Below are 21815 nucleotides of genomic sequence, written 5' to 3' on the forward strand. Positions count from 1 at the left end.
TTGTTAGTCAATAAGGGTAAATGTGTACTAATTTTGTACTTTCGTGAGGGAATAATTAACCCCAATTATAAATGAGGGCCAAATTTAAACCTTTTCACATAATTTAAGGGTAAATTTGGACTTTTTCCCAATTCTATTATGATAATGATTTGAAGTTTCAGCAACCACCACAGGGTCAGGAATTGCATGCAAGATATTAATTTGCACGATCTTGTCGAAAATGCAAACTGTTCAAAGTATAATGAAGCCAGATAACTTCGAATTTTGTTTCACAAATTCAAAGACGTTGGATTTATCTATCTGTAAGGATAACCCGGCCCCCACCCCCACGCTCATTTATTAGATTATGAGAATTTATAAAAACACTGATATTGTTTTATACATTATGTTTTCTTCTACTTCATGTAGCTGTTTCTCGCTTCTTCTTGTACACTTACAAATAATCAAATATAATACAACTGAACAAACAGTACTGAGAGATCAGCTTAAGCTTTATGCTTAGCAAAATCAATCTGATTCTGCTGTACTTTTTTGTGCACTTTCAGACACAGATCTTATTATATACTGAAGTAAGCACAGATAAATTATCGACAACAGCAACCAATTTAAGCAAGGAAAAAAAGGGTAAAGTGAATCTCAATTGTTAATTTATGAATTATGTATACATACACATAACAATCAAAAAAGAAAGTGAAACTAAAGTCTTATCCTTTCGGATTCCAAGCACTAGTTCATTTGTTGACGACGTTATCTACTGACGTTGACAATGACGTTTCTCTTTGCTTTTTCTTTCGGAGCCTAACGACGAAAACAAACCCGGAAACGGCGAGTAAGACAACACCAGCAACTCCACAAACCAAGCTGGAAACCAATAACACTTCTCTCACGTGATCTTTCCGGTTACTGTCACGTGACATTTCATCTCCGTTATTGCCGGTATTATTCCACCACGTCAAGTTCCTCGCCTCCGGTAGCGACGATGACGGCGGCGATTTCCCGCCGGCGCCGGCGAAGAATGAATGCAATTGTGGATCGTCGGCTTTTGCGGTCGGAATATTTGACGAGTGTTGATATGGCAAGCCGTGCTCTGACGGACGGAGCTCTCTGCCGTGTGGTTTTGAGGAAAGTATGGAGATGGTGAATAAGAGTAATAATACGACGGCGTTTTGCATGTTTTGCTCCATGCTCTGCTGTCTTCTGGAGTATGATGCTAGCTTTGGTTTATATTCACTTCTCTCTCTAACTAATGAAAACGCAAGAGTTTGCTTCTCATGAAAGGAAGAGGGGAAAAAGTTATCAAATGTCTGTATCAAAGTAGTACTCGCTGCATTATATATTTTACATATATTTTTTATTTTCTAATAAGGTTCTTTTGATTTAATTATTCGGCATTTAAGATTTATTGGCTCATTAATTCATATTCATATCGCATAGGGATCTTTTAAAAGGATGTGCTTCCTAACTAGCATTCTCTATTTCAAAAGTTTTAAGTGGATACCTCTAATTAAGAGTTGATAATATCCCTCTCACTATAGCCTGAAAGTTAATTAGTACTTCATCCATATTATTTTATGTACTTCTAACTAAAACTCTTATAAATTTTAAAACCTCATAAAAGTGTAATAAGTCATATTTCATAATAGTTACTCATATTTAATAAACACTCCAAAAGTTGCCGTGCAAACTATTTTTTACCTTAGATAATAATAATATCACATAAAATAAAATAGAAAAAGCATATTTCTTTAATTTAATTTATAATTTTTAATATTACATTATTTAATTTAATATAATATATCTAGATGCAACTGTATTTGATTTATGAGATTTTGTCAGCATGAGTGAATGTACTTTAAATGAAGTGGGGAGCCTGGGGCGCTCATGCATTTTAAAAAAGTGTTTTTTCCTTCATTGTATCATTAAATACTCATTATTTAGTCACAGCTAAGACTAGTTCGTGAAAAAAAAAAAGGAATTTTTTTTATGCGACTTGAATATTATACAGTACCTAGTGAAATTTATAACTACAAAACTGTAACGCTAATCTTTTACAATCAAATATTGTAGGTCACTTTAATTTCCATAGCATTATATCAGTTATTCGGAATCAAAATCACATACTTTGCTTACCTTACAAGTAATTTATCACTACTATGTTTAAGTTTAGTCTATTACCTAAAAAATGGTTATGTTTAGTCTAATCCTTTTTAACAACTCCAACTTGATATAATCTTATTTACTTGCTACATTAGTAAAAGGAAGTGTATGATATACATATATATTCTAAAACAATTCTAGCTTTTTCCTTGAGTTGGTAGACTGATTCTGATAAAAAATCTAACATACATTATAAAACAATAATTTTGTGGTATTGTATTGGTTCTAATTTCCAAACTACGTTTTGATAGCTGTTATTATTCCGAGACAACTGTCATGACTACCTAAAATGTGAATGTGAAGGTTGCCCAAAAAAATGGAATCACGGCACCAAATCCAATGTAACTATTACTGATAGCAAAAATCGCGGCATGGATTCTTAGGTTATGTATAAGATATGAGCATTTTTCAATAATTAAAGCTTAACTAAACCGTAAAAACTTACGAGGTATTTTTATATCTAATCTATTTTATCAATGGTTAAGTAATTTAATGAGTTGAGAATATATTAATTAATGATCTTCAAACGAGAAATATATATGTGCAAATATATTGATTTAGTGTAAACGTCAAATAAGAATAAGTTTTTACGTATTTATAACAAATTTTTCATTCAAATAAGCAACAAGAAGGCAAGATCCGGAATGTAAGTTATTTTTTCTACGTGTATGTGGCCCAATAGGTTAAGAACCATAATTAATATTTAATTAATTATCAAATCTTATCCGTCCGATTGGTTACTTGATGAACGTACCAAATTAAGTGAGAACCTCTATAAATTGGTCATCTCCCCACCCATTAGGTTACCGTATTTTCTATTCTCTTCCATCACTAAAGTCGGCGATAACGTAAAGTTAGGGCAAGGGGCGAGAAACCAATTTCAATTAACGCTTCCGCTTCACGATAATGGATTCCGCTTCAGGTATATTTTCTATGACGATTATATGTAAGATTATCATGTTTAAGATCTTGCTAATGCTTACATGTGGTATCACGAGCCCGGATAGTTTGAACAGATAATCTTCGTTTACTCGTACGTCGTGGTTTTTGTTGAGAAAAGTTTTTCAACGAGACTGTATAAGATTGATCTATTATATTTTCCTTTTCCTTAAACAAACTTGGCATAATGTAAAAAGCCTTGAAGGCGGCACCGAAAGGAAAGAACAAAACATTATTGTAGTTTCTCGCATATTTTATAAAGAAAAATTTTCATAAAGCATTATCTTTTAGTGGTAATAGCTATCTATAGATATCATTTGCTATATTACGGATTGTAGATATGTTTTCTGTTGTTATAAGATGTATTAGATGTAGTTAAGCTACTTTATTCATGAATAAAGTAGCAAAAATAGGCGTGAATCAGGGAAATCCAGCTAATCAGTTGTTGTATTCGAGTGTATTCGACTATATTCATGCAGTGAATCGGGGGATTACAGATGGACAAATTTTTGTATTCGAGTGTATTCGACTGTATTCATGGCATGAAACATGGGATTACAGCTGGACAGATTATTGTATTCGACTGTATTCACGGCGTGAAATAGCGGATTACACTATTTTTAAACCGGAAGTGAATCAATTAACACAATAGACTCCTAATATAACTTAACAAACTCAATTATAACACACAAATTTTGTATTTCCAGTTATAAAATAGATTTTCAACCGAAAAACACCCCAAAAACATATAGCAATCTTCAGAGAAATTATATAATACATCTTAATACATAAATTATATTAATTAAAAAATATATATGAAATACATTCATGGAATATAGCGAGACAGTGAGTACAATGAAATACATAGAATACATCGGGATATATTGAAATACAATGAAAAAAAAAAGACAATGAATACAATAAATACATTGAGATACTTTGAAATACATTGAAATATATTAGCAGAAAATTCAAGTTGCTCAGCCGGGGAAGGAGGGAGTCGAGAAGTGAAATCACCCAAAGGGGTTTCTTCATCATCAAACTCATCTTCGAAATTCAGCGAATAACTCAATGGATCATAACGGAACTGATTAGTAGAGGAGGAGTGTTGTCTCTTGTGCCGATTAGATCCAAAGCTGAAAATAGTAAAAACCTTATCCTTTAAATTCGGGAGGTTATTAGGTTCCCAAATCAGCGCCGGATTATCATCGGAGGATGACAGCGAAGGCGGAGGAGAAGGATGGCGGTGAGGAAAGCAACAGGAGAAGCAAAAGGAGTTCTTCAACTTTTGCTTCAGAGATGGAGCTGAATTGGGTATTCCATTGGAGTTTGAGATTTGGGAGTAAAAAATGAAGGAGAAATTGAGGGGTTTTACACAGTGGAGAAATAGAAAACGACGAATATTTTAATACATGAGAGAGAAAAATAATACAGGCGTATTTTATGGCTTAAAAATAGGAAGTGATCATAAATAGATATTTGGTTATAAAAATCAAAAGGTAACTATGGAATATAATTTTTTAAAAGGGTATTTATTTAAAATAAATAAGGTATCAACCTTTGCTATAGGAGGTAAAAATTCTTTTTATAAACTTAGGTTATTGTCCAATATACTTGTGAGCATTTAGAATATCAATGCATTCCTTCTTAAACTTACCGGTCTAATGATATCTTAATCTAAGAAAAGAAGATTTAATAAGAAAATCCAATTTTCTTTTTTAAAAAAAGGGAATAAATTATTTATGTTGAAGTTTAGACTATGGCTTCAAGAATAATAATTCCTTAAGATTAACTAAAAGGATTCTGCTAGAAATTTTTGGTGTTTAAATTGGTTGACATAAGAATCTACCGTGAGGAATAACTTCTATACATTTACCATGGTTATGTTGTAGAATATGTTATTTAATTAATAGTTGTAGATTGTGGAATATTTTTTCATTTCACTAGTAACGGGTTCAATGTTGACAATATTGAACTCGTTAATCACATATTTTATGACGTGAGTTATGTGTGTGAATGTTATCCGTATCTTGTCCTATATATTTTGAAGCTATTATGCTGTAATTTATTTTATGTTTGTGATTAATGTTTGTATAGTTTGTTTATCATCAAAGTGATTAAACTAGACTGTTTAAAGTATTCACAAGCATAAAATCCTTAGATATTTATTTTATGTGTGCATTTATGTTTATATAGTTTGTTAGTCGCCAAAGTGGCCAAACTAGTACATTAATGAAAAAAATGCATACATAAAATTATAGTTAATCCATGAAATTAATAAAATGCCTATAATTAAAAATTAGTGGATAAATTAATTTTCACTATTGCTAGAACTTAAGGATTTACCCAAAGGTGAATCAATTATTCTATGAATATTGAATATGATGAGGTAAATTAATATTCTTAGTCAAATATATATTGTCTGTCCAAAGATGGCATATATATTTAGTTAAAAATATTTAATTACCTATTAAAGACTAAGTGACATTTAAATTATGATAGTATTACTCAAAGGAGAATTGCGATATGCTTTAACTGTTTTGTTGAATCCATATTGATTTGTGAGCATATATTATACTTTTGCAGCTATTCCTTTTCATTCGCTTGCTTCGTCTATTACTGTGTTCAACGGATTGAACTTCTCTGAATGGCGTGAACAAGTCCAATTTCACTTAGGTGGGATGGATCTTGACTTGGCTCTGCTGAATGATAAGCCCGCTGCCATTACTGATTCGAGCAGTGTGGATGAGAAGTCTTTCCATAAAGCATGAGAACGCTCTAACAGGCTAAGCCTTATGTTTATGCGAATGAATATTACCAACAACATTAAGAGTACTATTCCACAAACAGAAAGTGCCAGGGAATATCTGAAGTTTGTGGAAGAACATTTTCGTTCTGCAGATAAGTCTCTCGCTGGTACACTAATTGCTGAACTCACGACCATGAAGTTTGATGGGTTGCGTAGTATGCAAAACCATATCATCGAGATGACTAACATTGTAGCAAGACTTCAAACCTTGGGGATGAAAGTGGATGACTCCTTTTTGGTTCAGTTTATTTTGAACTCGTTACCTCCTGAGTGTGGACCTTTTTAAATTAATTATAACACTATTAAGGATAAGTGGAATGTTAGTGAATTGTCCAGTATGCTTACTCAGGAGGGGTCAAGACTTAAGAAACAAGGGAGTCATTCAATTAACCTCATGGGTCAAAGAGCTGGTAAAGGACTTAAAATGAAGGCCAACAAGTTCAAGAAGAAGAAAGCACCTGCTAAAGCTCAACAGGATGCTAACAAGGAACATAAGGCAGATACGTGTCGTTTCTAACAAGGAAGGACACTATCAGAAAGATTGCCTGAAACGTAAAGCTTGGTTCGAAAAGAAAGGTACAATTAGTGCTTTTGTATCTTTCGAATCAAATTTAGTAGAAGTTCCTAATAATACTTGGTGGCTTGATTCTGGTGCAACTGCTCAAGTATCTACTATGTTGCAGGGATTCCTTATGATCTAAACTACAAATCCAAATAAGGATTTCTTGTTCATGGGAAATCATATGAAGGCTCCAATTAAAGGCATAAGGACTTATCGTTTGATCATGGAGACTGGACGTCACCTTGATCTATTACAGACTCTTCATGTACCTTCAATTTCTAGGAATTTGATTTCTCTTTCAAGACTTGATGTTTCTTGATTTGATTTAAAGTTTGGAAATGGATATTTCAATTTATATAATAATGCTATTTTTTATGGTTCTGGCTTTCTCGGTGATGGTTTAAATAAGTTGAAACTCTATATTGGTTTTTCTAAATCCCTTCTTACTGTTCAACATAATGTTGGAATTAAACGTAGTTCACTAGATGAAAGTTCTGCTTACTTGTGTCATAGACGTTTGAGTCATATATCCAAAGAAAGGTTAGAAAGATTAGTAAAGAATGAGATTCTTTCGAATCTAAATTTTACCGATCTTACTATATGTTTGGATTGCATTAAGGGAAAGCAAACCAAGCATAGTAAGAAAGGTGCCACAAAAAGCATCCATCTTCTTGAAATTATACACACCGATATTTGTGGATTCTTTGATGTTCCATCTTTTGGCGAAGAGAAATATTTTATCACTTTTATCAATGATTTTTCACGTTATGGATACAACTATTTACTGAAAGAAAAATCTCAAGTAGCAGATGCTCTCAAGGTGTTTGTTAATGAGGTTGAAAGACAATTAGATAAAAAGGTGAAAATCATTAGGTCAGATAGATGTGGTGAATATTATGGAAAATATAATGAGTCGGGACAATGTCCAGGTCCATTTGCAAAGTTCCTCGAGGAACGTGGCATATGTGCACAGTATACTATGCCAGGAATACCTCAACAAAATGGTGTTGCAGAAAGGCGTAATCGAACACTTATGGATATGGTTAGGAGCATGATAAGTAATTCCTTATTACCCAAATCATTGTGGATGTATGCTCTTAAAACCGCTGTATATTTATTAAACATGGTTCCTAATAAGACAGTTCCAAAGACCCCTTTTGAAACGTGGACAAGAAGGGAACCTAGTTTAAGGCACCTGCATGTTTGGGGTTGCCCAGCGGAAGCTATAGTTTATAATCCACAAGGAAAGAAATTAGATTCTCGAACGGTAAGTGGTTACTTTATTAGTTACCTAGAGAAATCTAAATGGTATGTGTTTTACTGTCCAAACCATAGTTTGAGAATTGTTGAAACCGGTAGTGAAAGATTCATTAAGAATAGTGAAGTTAGTGAGAGTGTTGAAAAGCAAAGTATGGAAATTAAATAGGTGAGGGTCAATATTCTATTACCCAAAAATGTGCCCACTTCCACACAAATACCAAATATTATTTCAGTTGTTGAAGAATGCTTTGACAACACCGAGCAACATTTGGATGAAACACTTCATGAAGAAACTAACTCACAAATATCTGACACAAATGAACCACAAGAAATGCCATTAAGAAAATCCCAAAGAGTTAGAAAATCGGTTATTTCGGATGATTACGTGGTTTATTTGCAAGAGTCAGATTTTGACATTGGTCTTAATAAGGATCCGGTTTCATTTTTACAAGTCATAAAAAGTAATGAGTCTGACAAATGGATTGATGTCATGAAGGAAGAGTTAAAATCCATGGAATACAATAAAGTCTAGGATCTTGTTGAATTGCCGGAAAATTCTAAAAGAATCGGGTGTAGATGGGTCTTTAAGACCAAACGCGATTCAAATGGCAATATTGAGAGATACAAAGCCAGACTTGTTGCCAAGGGTTATACTCAGAAAGGAGGCATTGATTATAAAGAGACGTTTTCGCCGGTCTCAAAGAAAGACTCATTAAGAATTATTATGGATGTGGTGGCTCATTATGATTTAGAGTTACACCAAATGGATGTGAAAACTATCTTTCATTATGGAGACCTCGAGGAGAAAGTTTATATGGACCAACCAGAGGGTTTCGAAACTAAAGGAAAAGGTCAAATGGTGTGTAAAATAAAAAAGTCAATATATGGACTTAACAAGCCTCACAACAATGGTATATAAAGTTTAATGATACCATAACGTCTTTTGAATTTGTGAAAAATACCATTGATCGGTGTATATACCAAAAGATCAGTGGGAGCAAGTTTATATGTTTAGTCCTATATGTTGATGATATCCTACTTGCTGCTAATGATTTAGGCATATTGCATGAGACTAAAGATTTTCTCTCTACGAATTTTGAAATGAAAGATATGGTTGAGGCATCCTATGTGATAGGAATAGAAATACTCCGTGATAGATCACAAAGATTATTGGGTTTGTCTCAGAAAGGCTATATCGAAAGAATTCTAGAGATATTTAATATGAACAATTGTTCAGCAAAAATTGTTCCAATTCAAAAAGGGGACAAATTTAGTCTCATGCATTGCCCTAAGAATGATGTGGAACGAAAAGAAATGGAATCAATTCCTTACTCTTTTATTGTTGGTAGTCTGATGTATGCTCAGATTTGCACAGACCGGATATTAGTTTTGCGGTCCGAATGCTAGGAAGATATCAGAGTAACCCAAGAATTGATCACTGGAAAGCTGCAAAGAAAGTTTTGAGGTACCTGAAAGGAACGAAGGATTACATGCTCATGTATAGGAGGTCCAAGCATTTAGAAGTTGTTGGATACTCGGATTCAGATTTTGCTAGATATACTGACACTAGAAAATCCATGTTTGGTTATTTGTTCCAATTAGCTGAAGGAGTAATATTGTGGAAGAGTGCCAAATAGTCTGTTATTGCTACATCCACGATGGAAGCAGAATTTGTGGCATATTTTGAAGCCACAATTCATGCATTATAGCTGCGAAACTTTATTTCAGGTCTTGGAGCGGCACCATTACCAAGCCGCTGAAAATTTACTGTGATAATTCTGCAACAGTATTCTTCTCCAAGAACGATAAGTACTACAAAGGTGCCAAACATATGGAATTAAAGTACTTTACCGTCAAGGAGGAAGTTCAGAAACAAAGAGTGTCACTTGAGCATATTAGAACTGATCTCATGGTTGCAGATCCGTTAACGAAAAGTTTACAACCGAAGATATTTAAAGAACATGTACATAGAATGGGTTTTGGCTGTATTTATGACTGATGTATTTATGATGTTTTGACACTCTGAGCTCATTTATATGTTTTTGATATACATATTTCATGTTTCTCATAATGGTGTACACATTATTGTTTTGAGATATTACATGATAAGTCTCAATGAGACATTATTGTGGACCATAATATTTTATAGTTTATGGACCTGGTACAATGAGTTGCTAATGTTGTAGTATATGGAAGGGAGTATGTAGATAAATTATATATAACCGCCATAACTCACATTTAGTACTTTATCGTATTATGGTATTGATGATGGACATTATAGAAGAGATTTGCTTATGCGCAACTAATGTTCCTATATTAAATATTAATATTATGTGTTTATTGGGCCAAGTGGGAGAATGTAAGTTATTTTTCCTACGTGTATGTGGCCCAATAGGTTAAGGCTCATAATTAATATTTAATTAATTATCAAATCTCATCCGTCCGATTGATTACTTGATGGACGTACCAGATTAAGTGAGAACCTCTATAAATTGGTCCTCTCCCCGCCCATTAGGGTTACCGTATTTTCTATTCTCTCTTCCATCACTAAAGTCGGCGGTAACGTAAAGCTAGAGCAAGGGGCGAGAATCCAATTTCAATTAACGCTTCCGCTTCACGATAATGGATTCCGCTTCAGGTATGTTTTCTATGACGATTATATGTAAGATTATCATGTTCAAGATCATAGTACCAATTAAAGTTTATGCTTACAGAAAAAACGTATAAACACCAAACCAAGAGTAGTGACAGTCTTTATACACTTATCATTTAAAGGTAGGTAATACGTATATATCCACACGCACTATCATTTAATGGCTCATTTGGTCATTTTAAGTGATTTTTTTGCGAATAGAGTTTCACAGAAAGTATATCTTGTGTTTGGTAAGATCATTTGAGAAGTGCTTTAGTTAGTATTATAGAAATGTGATTGTGATCGGTTAATCTTTTCAAGTATATGTTACTGAGTATCAAATTACAAAAAACATGTACGTACTCACTTTACAATTAAATAAATAAATAATTTTAAATATTTATTAAGAAAACTTTAACTAATTATTTCAGTTTTATCTCAAAGATGGGGCAACAAATTAAAGAAGAGTGTGAGAGACAAACAGATTCAATTGTGGACGGGTAGTTTACTAAATTTAAGTATTTGGTAAGAAAATTGTTATCCAAAAATAGTTTTATTTTTCTTCTGCTTTTGCATCTGCATCCAAGAAGGTACAAACTTTTGCTTGTCCTGGTAGGCAAAAAAGAGAATTCCACTAATCAAAGTCCCTTATTTATTTTGCACATATAGACTGATATCCAATAATTAAATAAACATATATATATATATATATATACAAGAAATTGAAAATCTAAAAATATAAGACAAAGAACTATTGTTTTCAATTTTACACTCTTTTTGCGTTGTAATATATACATTTTGATTCAACCACCTACTGTTATGCTAAGTGGGTCATTTTATTTAGGTAAAATGACCTTGTAGCCATTTATATTTGCACCATTTTTTTTATTCCGATAAATAAACTTTCATCTTTTTCATTTGAACACCTTTGCGCATTTATTTGCACAACAATAAACTCCTTTACCAAAGTGTGTATCTCAGTTGCCTGACATGAATTACAAGATCATTCATTGCATGACATTTGTCTTTTATGGTCCCAATTTTTTAAAACCATTTTACTAATTTTTTTAATTGGCAGAATAGTTTGGGATCTCCCCGAAATTGGCAACTTTTATTTAGTCCCCCTTAAACTTCAAGTGGTCTTTAATACCTCCTTGAATTTAGCAATTTGATAACCTCGGCCCTCTTGGACGCTGACAATCAATAGGAGTGCCACATAGAATTTTTTGTCATGTGACATTCTTTTATAAAAATTTATATATTTTAAAGTCACCAACTATTTAAATCTTTGTTTTCGTTTGAAACAATGCTACTTTGACTGTAATTTTTTATTTGGCTAATGATAATAATATTATAATCAAGTTACTTTTATATATTTAGTCAGAAAAAAAGGAATATAAAGTTAGAACATATTATCATTGCATCTAAAAAATAATAAAAAATATGTTATTGGAACTCCATATATTGGCTAAATAAATATTTTAGCTAAAAATAGTAAAATTTCGTGATTCCGACTATTTTGGACCATGTTAGTTCTGCTGATTTCTGGTACTTCATTTCTTCTTCGCCCTCGCGTCCTTGTCTCCGCGTTCGCGGAGTGTAAGTGGTGGTCTTCTTCGTGTTCGCGTCCCTGCATTCGCGTTCGCGTAGTGTTTAAGCTGGGCTGAGCGGACTTGAGGAGTTCTTCTTCGCCTGGCAGAGTTCATCGCGTTCGCGAGTGATGTTCTACGAATACGTAGCTTTATTTTGTGGCATAGTGATTTGTGCATCACGAACGCGAGTGTTCTTCCGCGTTCGCGAAAGGCATCCCTGGAAAATGTTATAAAGTACTCTATTTCGAGGGCTTTTGATATTTTATCACTTTTTGAGTTAGAGAGCTCGGATTTGGGTGATTTTGGTGGGGATATTCATGTGTTAGTTTGGGGTAAGTATTCTTTATCCGAATTTGATTATATTTCGTGATTCCATCTTTATTTTTAACATTAAGTTAGTGATTTGAATGAGAGAAAATGATTTTTTTGTAAAACTTTCAAAAATATAAATGAGGATTTGAAGGTCGATTTGATGTCAGAATTTGATAATTTTGGTATGGTTGGACTCGTATCGGAATGGTTTTTGGATTTTATGAATTTTGTCGGGTTTCGAGTGCGGGCCTGCGATTGACCTTTAGGTTGACTTTTTAGTTTTCTTTAAAGATCGAAGCTTTATTAATTGGAATTGTTTCCTATGGTTTTTATTTATGATATGACGTTATCTTAGCTAGTTTTGAGCCGTCCGGAGGTTGTTTCACACGAGAAGGTCATTTTAGAGTATCGGTTAAGCTTCTTCGAGGTAAGTGTATTATCTAACATTGTGTGTGGGGAACTATCCCTTAGGATTCGAGTTGATTGTGCTATTTGTATTATGTGAAAGTCGTGTACGCAATATGACGCGTGCATACACGGCTTATATGTGGTATTTGACCAGTTTAGATTGTGCCACGATCCAAATTTCCCTCCGTAAGATGTCATGATGACACCTAGTCTTAGGGACTAGGTAAGCCTAACACTTACTGAAATAATAGCAATATTTAACCAACGATTAACAAATATAAAATATAAACTCTATACAAGACTTACAATCCCAAAATCGGTAGTACAAGTCATAAGCTCTACCGAGTGTGCTAGAAAAACCTCAAAATACAGCTGTTTCAAAATAGAGATAAAATAGTGCAAGTATAATATCAGAAGGTGACTCTGAGGCATGCGAACGCGGTAGCAGGTTTAACTTGAGTCTCCACAGCAAGATCCGTACAGCTAGCTAGCGATCGACCAACTCCAAAATACCTAGATCTGCACAAAAATGTGCAAAAGCGTAGTAAGAGTACACAATAGCAGTACAGAGTAAGTATCAAGACTAACCCCGGTGGAATAGTGACGAGGGACAATCAAGACACCTACCGGACTAAACAACCTGAACAAATGTAAAGATTAACTAACAGAGAAACAATATTAATATACAACTAAGCAGGAGAAGGAGTACCAAACAATACTTGCAATGAGACACCAACAACAATATTCAACAGAAAGTAGTCAAATAATAATGCCGTAATGTAAGTTGGATGCAGTCTAAGTCCAGTGAAATCAAAATAAAGAAAACCAGCAACAACTCAATAAGAACAACCATTTTTACACCAGATTTTATTCAAGTATTTCCACGAGGTATCGAACCTCATAATCACAGCTTACGGGTCCCAATTCTTGGATTCTAATCACTTGGCATCTTGTGCCCATATTACAATCCCATAATTGCACGGATGACTCACGTGCTAATAGAACAATTCTCACATGGAAAACAAGTAGACGAGAGTACCTATAAATGGTCAATAACATTAGTATCCATCTTCTTAAACTGGTAGGGGTGATTAATTACGTATTTGCTTGTGCAAGTGTTCTATCACAGTTCCGGCCAACAAATAAGAGTAGAGAAAAACGACACATAAGAACTGATCCCCACAATTTGCACAAGGTAAAACTCACACGAGTTAGGCACGCCATTACACAACTATCAACAACAACAATGCCCCCAAGCTATTACAAGTCATCACAACTCATTCCCTGGCATAGCCCACCTTGTCTCGCCACTTTGCAATAATGAAGTAAATTCCTACCTTGTCTCGTTGCACTGCATAGTAATGTTCCCGCCTTGTCTTGCCACATGCGCAAACACATATATAGCCCGCCTTGTCACGCCACATGTGCAACATTAATAGTAACAACAGCACGGCAAAAACCTTATGCAAACACCCGAACAATTCCTCCCAACAATATCACGTGCCAAAATATAACAAAACGATAAAATAACCTTCATAACATATGTCCATATTCCACAATATTTTCTCGAAACAGTTTCAATACCACAACCACGCATAGCCCTTGTCTCAACAACACTGAGTACAACAACAACACCAAGAGTAACACGAGAATATGGTAAGTAAATCGATTCAGTAACTTCAGAATACAAAGAAAATAGAAGAACGAGATCACCAAGAAAGACACAACAGGAAATAATGGTACAACATAGCAATGGCTCGACAAAGAAGAGATAATGTGTAGCAATGATTCTATAAAAGTACAATTCGACAATAAGGGAGATAAGATGAGTCAATAATTCCACATAAGGATAAGTCCACAATGATAAATGATAACAAAACTTCATTTAGAGTTGAGCAATTACGGAAGAGATACAACAACTTCAATTAAGGATAAGCAAATTACAGAAAAGATAATGATAACCTCAATTAAGGATAGACAATTACATAAGAGATAATATTAACTTCAATTAAGGATAATCAATTAGGGAAAGATAGCATGACAATAGAAGAGGCAACAACTTCAGTTAAGGCACATAAGAGTTAAATAGGGATTAAGCGTGGAACATGAAGCAATTAATTCCAATTAAGACACGTAGAGGTGAAACTAGTAAATGGGGGATCCAACATGACAAAAAACCTTCATATCTAATGAACATAAGAACCTAAGGGCCCTAAACAATCAAATTTTCACAAATAAGCCCGAGCATGTACTCGTCACCTTGCGTACACGGACTACACATGATATAATTAGCACTAAAGACACAAATCCTAAGGGGTAGTTCTCCCACACAAAGTTAGGCAAGATACTTACCTCAAAGAAGCTAGATTGTTGTAAGCACGTGATTTTTGCCCAATATGAGAATTACTCCCAAAAAATCCAAAAATAAAATGATTTTTCTTTGGTGTGCAATTTTGTGATATTTTGTGATATTTTGAATAATTATTTGTATTTGTCTGTGCGTGTTTATTTGATAAATTAATAAAAAATACAAAAATATGTCGCATTTTGCATGTAGGATTTAATTCTACAGTTGTTAGTAATTAAATTTGTTTTACAAAAATTAAAAAATTACAAAAATAGGCATCGTTTGCATTTTTAGCATTTAATGTCCAAATATACAATTTTATGCTTAATTATTACTTAATTGTGCGTTAATTGTTATTGGGAGTTAATTTGCGCTTTTATAACTTAATTTAGTTCTTAATAATAGTTTAAGTATTTTTTATAATTTAGTTTTAGAGAAATAAAAGAAGAAAAGAGAGCGAAAATATAAAGAAAGTCGGAATTGGGCCTCTTCTTCGATTTCAAGCCACCGGCCCAAAAAATGGCCCAATCTTCCCTACGACCCAGTCCATTTCGAACTGGGTCGACCCAGTCCATAATCCAAAAGACCCAAACCCCTTTGTCTTACATTTTACAACACAAAACAAAAGAAAAAAGAAGAAAAAACCCTAAAAAGACTAAGAAGTCATCCGCCCCCCTCCTATCTTCTTCTTCTTCCTCAAGTTTCTCCAAGGTCATCTATGGCTTCCCCCTCAAAGCTCAACCATGGCTGCCCAACGTCACACTCACACACACACACACACGTCACCCTCACGACCCCGGCTCAACCAAACGACCTCCGAACGCGACCGAACCAACAACCAATCCGTCGAGCTCCACCATGAAAGCTCACAGTTGAGATTTCCGCGACTACTTCTGTCTCCGAGCTGCTGCATCGCGCTCATCATCTTCAACACCAAGCTCCCCGCGACTGCCCGTCACAGCTTCTGCCATCGTCATCCATGGTGGTTGCTTTCATCTTCTCCGTTCTTCGTCAAAGCTCGAGCTTCGACCTCCATCCATGGCTGCCGTAGATGCGTCTTCTTCGCTAATCGAGCTGCTGCTACCTTCTGCTTGTGACGGGCTGCCATTTTTCGTTTTTAAACGATGCCAAACAACCACCTTCTTTGGTCGTCCGTTCGTGGTCGTCTTCGGCGTCAAGTTATCTTGGTGCGAGATTCGTTTCCGGACAGATTGTTTCCATCCAAGTTCATCGTCATTCGCTCGATGCTTGGGTCGTCAAAACAGTCCGTACGTATGTCGTTCGATCCGGTTAGTAGATTTTGAGTTTTATGTTTGTCCGTATTTTGTTTTGATATTTTTCGAATCTAAAATCGGCGAATGTTTGTTTTGTTCATGTCTATGCTTAGATATTTGATTTTTGGTTTTGTTCATGTTCATGTTGTTTGTTAAATTAATTTTTAGATTTCAAAATAGAAGTTTAATTAGTTGTTTTCATATTCATTTCATGTTTGTATTATTGTTTAAGTGAATATTTGTTAGTTTGATGTTTGTTAGATTCAAATTGAAATTTAATTAACTATTTCTTCAATTTGTTTCATGTGTTTATGTATTGTTAGAAATTGTTAATATTGTTAAGTTCAAGTTTAAGTTCATAATTGTTTCTTCGTCGATCTTGTTATTTGTCTAAAGAATTTAGTTGTAATAAGGGAAGTATGTTGGTTTTAATCATTTGAATCCATCGTTTTTATTTTTAGATTTAATTCATGTTCATATTATGTTTGTTTGTTCTTGAATCCGAAATTTGTATAGCTTGATTTCTTGTTTACCATTTGTGATTATTTCTTGAATTTGTCTCATAAAGTTTAATATAGGAATTGTTGGTTGTAATGTTGTTAGAATTGATTTTAAGTTCAATATGATTGAAGTTAGAAATCTAAATATACTTGTTTGTTGTAGTTGTTGAATCCGAAAATAGAATTGTTTGTTGCTAAAATATTGTTCAATCAAATTTTAGTTGTTCTTTGTTGTTCAATTTGTGTTCATGTGATTTGTTGTTGAAATGTTGTTAAAATCGTGTTCATGTGATATTGTTGTTATGATGTTCATCCGTGTTCATATTGTTGTTTAAACATTGTTAGAAATTGATCATATTGTCTATATTTTGGTTAAGTTTGATTAATTGATGTGTTATAGTTGATGGGTAGTTTGGTAAATTTGTAGTACGTTCAGGGGTAGTTTGGTAATTTCAGTAAGGTCGTGAGGGGTAGTTTAGGAATTGTACATTTTGAAATTGTTTATTTGAAGCATGGGGGACAAAATAAAATGGGGTGGGTTGTGATATGGTTATTTAATATAAAGAGGGGACAAGATTTAAATTAAAGGGGGAATCTTGCATTATTTTATGTTAGGCATGGGGGACAAAATGAAATGGGGTGGTGTGATATGTTTATTTAATGTAATGGGGATGAGTGGGAAGATAATGGGTTGGGTAGAGAAAAAGTATTAATTTTAATTAATTGAAAGATTTATGGGATGAAATTATATATGAAGTCTTGAACACAAGACAAGAGGGGAATAGAGAGAATAGAGATAGAGAAAAATACACAGATACAGATAGAGAGAGAAAAAAAAAGGCTGAACATTTAAGAGAAAGAAAAATTTCGAAAAATTAAGCTTTCAAAATAAAAATAAAAACTAAAAAATCTTCTGTTTTTTTTGTTTGAAATTAGTATCAATGGTTGTTGTTTCATTCAAAGCTTAAAGCTTTTGTTTTTTGGGATTACTACTCCACCGGTCTGTTACTGGGTTGTTACTGTTGCTGGGCAGTTGTTGCTGTTACACTGTTATTACTGTTGCTGATTTTCATCTTCATTTTCTTTTGCTTCCAAATATCAGGTACATATCTTTAAAACTCATGTTGTGAAGAGCTTCAACATGGCAAGTAAATGAAGTTTGGAATTATAAGGATGTCTTCTACTCATTTAAATTTTATTAGTTTAAGTTTCAGTTTTGTTTTAGTTGGTTAATATAGTATTAAATCAATTGGTAGATTAGTTCTCTTTCTTAATAACAAATGGCTTAGTTATTTTAGGAACGCGATCAACTCATTTCTTTTAATATATGAAATAATGTCAATGATTTTTTACAAAATATAGAGTTAGTGTTTGCAAATATTCGCATAGGCAGAATATAAGAATTGGTTTATTTATCTCAAACCCAATCTTCGTAAGCAAAATTAACCAAACAATTATAACCTCGGACTAAAAACAAGTGGTGTAAAAGAAGGATGGGATTTATAGATTGTAACATTTTAAGTCAAAAAATGTGTAAATAACGTTTGCTCCAAATAGAACAATGAAAATTCTTCAAAAATATCACTTCCTTACATCCATTCTTTCCCAATTTTTATACGTAATTTGCATGTTGTCTATTTGGGTAGGCAAATATTGTATTCACTAAATGGTAGTATTAATCACACGTTTATTTTTACTCCACAAATTCGAATGGTTTGAGGAATATAATTCATGCGCGAAAAACATAAATTGCGATCAACGTCCAATAAATTGTAAATTCTTTTTAAGGAATTTAGAGGCTAAAAGAATATTTATTTCTCATGATGTTCACATAAAAATACGTGGATATAATAAACAATTTGTAAACAAATTTATACTACCATCAAGAATATTTTTATGATTAGGGATACGTTCGCGTCACCTAATTATATTTCTAAAGGCAATTCGGATTATGCGTTCGCGCAACTTCGATCGAATATTTAATAAAAGGGATTTCTCGGAGAATATCATTATTAATTTCATAAAAACCCGAGATGTGAGGTTCGCTACTTAATTATACCAAAAGGGCGAATGTTCTTATATTTATTTAAAGCATAATTTCGAAAATAATTATTTTAATAAAAATATTATCTATATTATTGTGTACACGTGCGCGTGACACAACTCCGCATGTTTTAAAAAATATAATTTATAACACGAATATACGTACGCGTGATTCGATTCAAAGAAGGGACTTTAAATCTAAATAGAAGCGGTAACAATAAAATCATGCAATAAAAAATGTATTTAGCAAATCAAAATAATCAAGCCGAATATAACAGTTGAGCGACCGTGCTAGAACCACGGAACTCGGGAATGCCTAACACCTTCTCCCGGGTTAACAGAATTCCTTATCCGGATTTCTGGTGCGCAGACTGTTAAATAGACAGAGTCATATTCTCCTCGATTCAGGGATTAAAACCGGTGACTTGGGACGCCTTAAAATTCCCAGGTGGCGACTCTGAAACAAACAAATAAATCCCGTTTCGACTGTCCTTTAATTGGAGAAAACTCCCTACGCACCCTCGCGGGCGCGGAAAAAGGAGGTGTGACATCTCTAGCGACTCTGCTGGGGACTGCGACCAAGAACCACTGGTTCAGGGTTCAAGAATTCGAGCTTAAAATAACTGTTATAGTTGGCTTTATTTATTATCTGATTTTTACATGATATATGCTTAATGTCCTAAATGATGTTTTTACCGCTTTAATATTATCTGAATTGTGTATATAAAACTGCTACGAAACCCTTCTTCTTTCTGAGTCTTCTAAATTTATGGTGTACACGTGCGCGTGGCCCACCTTTCTGTTAGAAGTCATACCAAATAAGACGAAGTTGGGACAAGTAACTAGGCCGGGCAGACTTTCGTGCTCCCGGTACGTTGCCCCCGCTTCGGCTCAAACTGTCCGTTTGGGTAAGCCAGGGCTAGATCAATATGCCTTAGGTTTTTTCACTTAGAATAACTCAGCTTCATGCCGGATCCCTAGTAGGAGCGTTTGTTTGCATCACGTGCATTTGACTTTGGAGACTCAACACAGGGGTTGGGTCTGTCTAGGACAGGTGTACCAAAAAATGAAAATGACCATCCTGATGCATCTTACTTGCTCCTACTTGCGCATTTATTTGATTCGTACTTGTGTGCTGACTGACTTTTGAATATCAGGAATAATATTTTAAAATTGAAAAAAAAAAGAAATAGCGGTTAGAGAATTGATTGTTTATTTTTGGAAAAAAAAAACCAATACCCAAATAACTGTCAAAACTCTGCCGAAATTTTGAGAAAATGAAAAAAAAATGTTTTATTAGTTTGTTTTATTAAAAGCAAAAGAAAAATAGTAAAAAAAAAAGAGTCGTTGTTCTGTCTTGTTTTTAAAAAAAAAAATAGTTTGTCTTGCCATAAAAAATGAAAATGAAAAAGAGTCTTGTTGTTAAAATTGGTTTTTATTTATTTATTTGTTTAGATACCAAAATAAAAATAAAAATAATAAAATAAAAAGAGTCGCGTTGAAAGTGGATTTATTATTTGTTGCAAATATATATATATATATATATATATAAAAATCCAAAAAGTTTTTCTTTATTTCCAAAAAATGTATATATATCTTTATTTGTTGTCGTGCCAAAAAGTCTAGAAAAGTTTTTTTTACACTCCCAATTTTCAAAACAAAAAATCCAAAAATATTTTCCAATATTGACTTCTTTAAGAAAGTCTTTTTAATTATAAAATATATATATATATATATATATATATATATATATATATATATATATATAATAAAATAAAACAAATTCGAAAATATTTTCCTTCTTCTTTAAAAATTTAAAATAAAATTCAAAATTCAAAAAAATATTTTTTTTAGAAAGCATTTCTTTTATTAAAGGTAAAATTCCAAAAATAAAAAATATTTTCTTTCTTCTTAGAATAAGAAAAAACAAAAAAAAATATCTTCCTTTTACTTTTGAAATTCTCAAAGTTCAAATCAAAAGAAAAGGAATTCTTAGAAGTCTTTCATTCAAAAAGAAAATCAATCAAAAATCAAAAAAAATATATATCAAAAATCCAAAAATATATATATATATATACTTCATTTCTTCTTTTAAAGCAGTTCTTTTACAAATTCAAAATAATAATGATTTAAAATTAGTTTACTTACTTTATTCATGACCTGCCCGAACTACGCGGGTTTGATTCTCACCGGATGTGAGATACGTAGACAACCCTCATCGGGTCCAACCCCCCTTTTTGCTAAAATAGCCAAAAACAAATAAATACAAAAAAAACATGTCAAAATTTTAATTTTTTTTTTCATAAATAAGTCGGGTGATGTCCAACCTCCCCTGTTGCAAAAAATAGCCAATAAAAAAAATGTCAAATTTTAATTTTGTCATAAAGAAGTCGGGTGACGCTGCTTTATCAAGACATAGCCGAATGTTCCCGAATGGGACGCTAGAAGGCCGACTTTGCATAAACAACCACCTTTTGGGTCATGTTTAGGATTTTGGTCTAGTTGACCCACACAGCCTTAAAAATCTTCGTCCTCGAGGCGCTGAAGGGCCGTGTTTGCAATACCAGGTTTTTATTGTAATTTGAAAAAAATAAAAAAATAAATAGTCGGCGGTCAGGTGAATACCGTTTGAATTTTGTCATAATAAGCCGAGCCAGCTTCGGCCGCATCTTAAACCGTTCTTGCCGAAATAGCCTTAGAGTATCTTTCAGTTGTCGAAAGGCTATTTTCGTAAAAGAACGGACAAGTGTGTAAAGTGTCATAAAATAATCCTCTCCGGCCTCAAAATTTGGACGGGGCCACATTTGCAAAAATAACCGTTTGGTTGCATTTGTCAAACGGAGAAAGGAAGCTGGCCGTTTGTTTTGGAGTTTGTAAAACTTTTGATTATAATATGTGGGTCGTTTGATTTTCAAGTTTGTAGGTCATTTTTAAACCTTTGAAACCCAATATGAAAATTGAAAAAAAAATGATTAGTATT

The 21815-nt window shown here is 33.4% G+C and overlaps 1 protein-coding gene across 1 annotated transcript; it reads right to left on the reverse strand.

The window, feature by feature from the left end:
• Positions 1-731: 731 nt before the first annotated feature.
• LOC104248388 (uncharacterized) lies at positions 732-1184 on the reverse strand. The gene has a single exon (XM_009804640.2). The coding sequence runs from the start codon at positions 1182-1184 to the stop codon at positions 732-734; it is 453 nt and encodes a 150-aa protein (XP_009802942.1).
• Between the last annotated feature and the right edge of the window lie 20631 nt (positions 1185-21815).

The sequence above is a fragment of the Nicotiana sylvestris genome, chromosome 2 (assembly GCF_000393655.2).
Source record: "Nicotiana sylvestris chromosome 2, ASM39365v2, whole genome shotgun sequence".
Classification (NCBI taxonomy): Eukaryota; Viridiplantae; Streptophyta; class Magnoliopsida; order Solanales; family Solanaceae; genus Nicotiana; species Nicotiana sylvestris.

Excerpts from the sequence above, each read along its gene's own strand:
- LOC104248388 (XM_009804640.2), bottom strand. The coding sequence starts at position 1,184 with ATGGAGCAAAACATGCAAAACGCCGTCGTATTATTACTCTTATTCACC.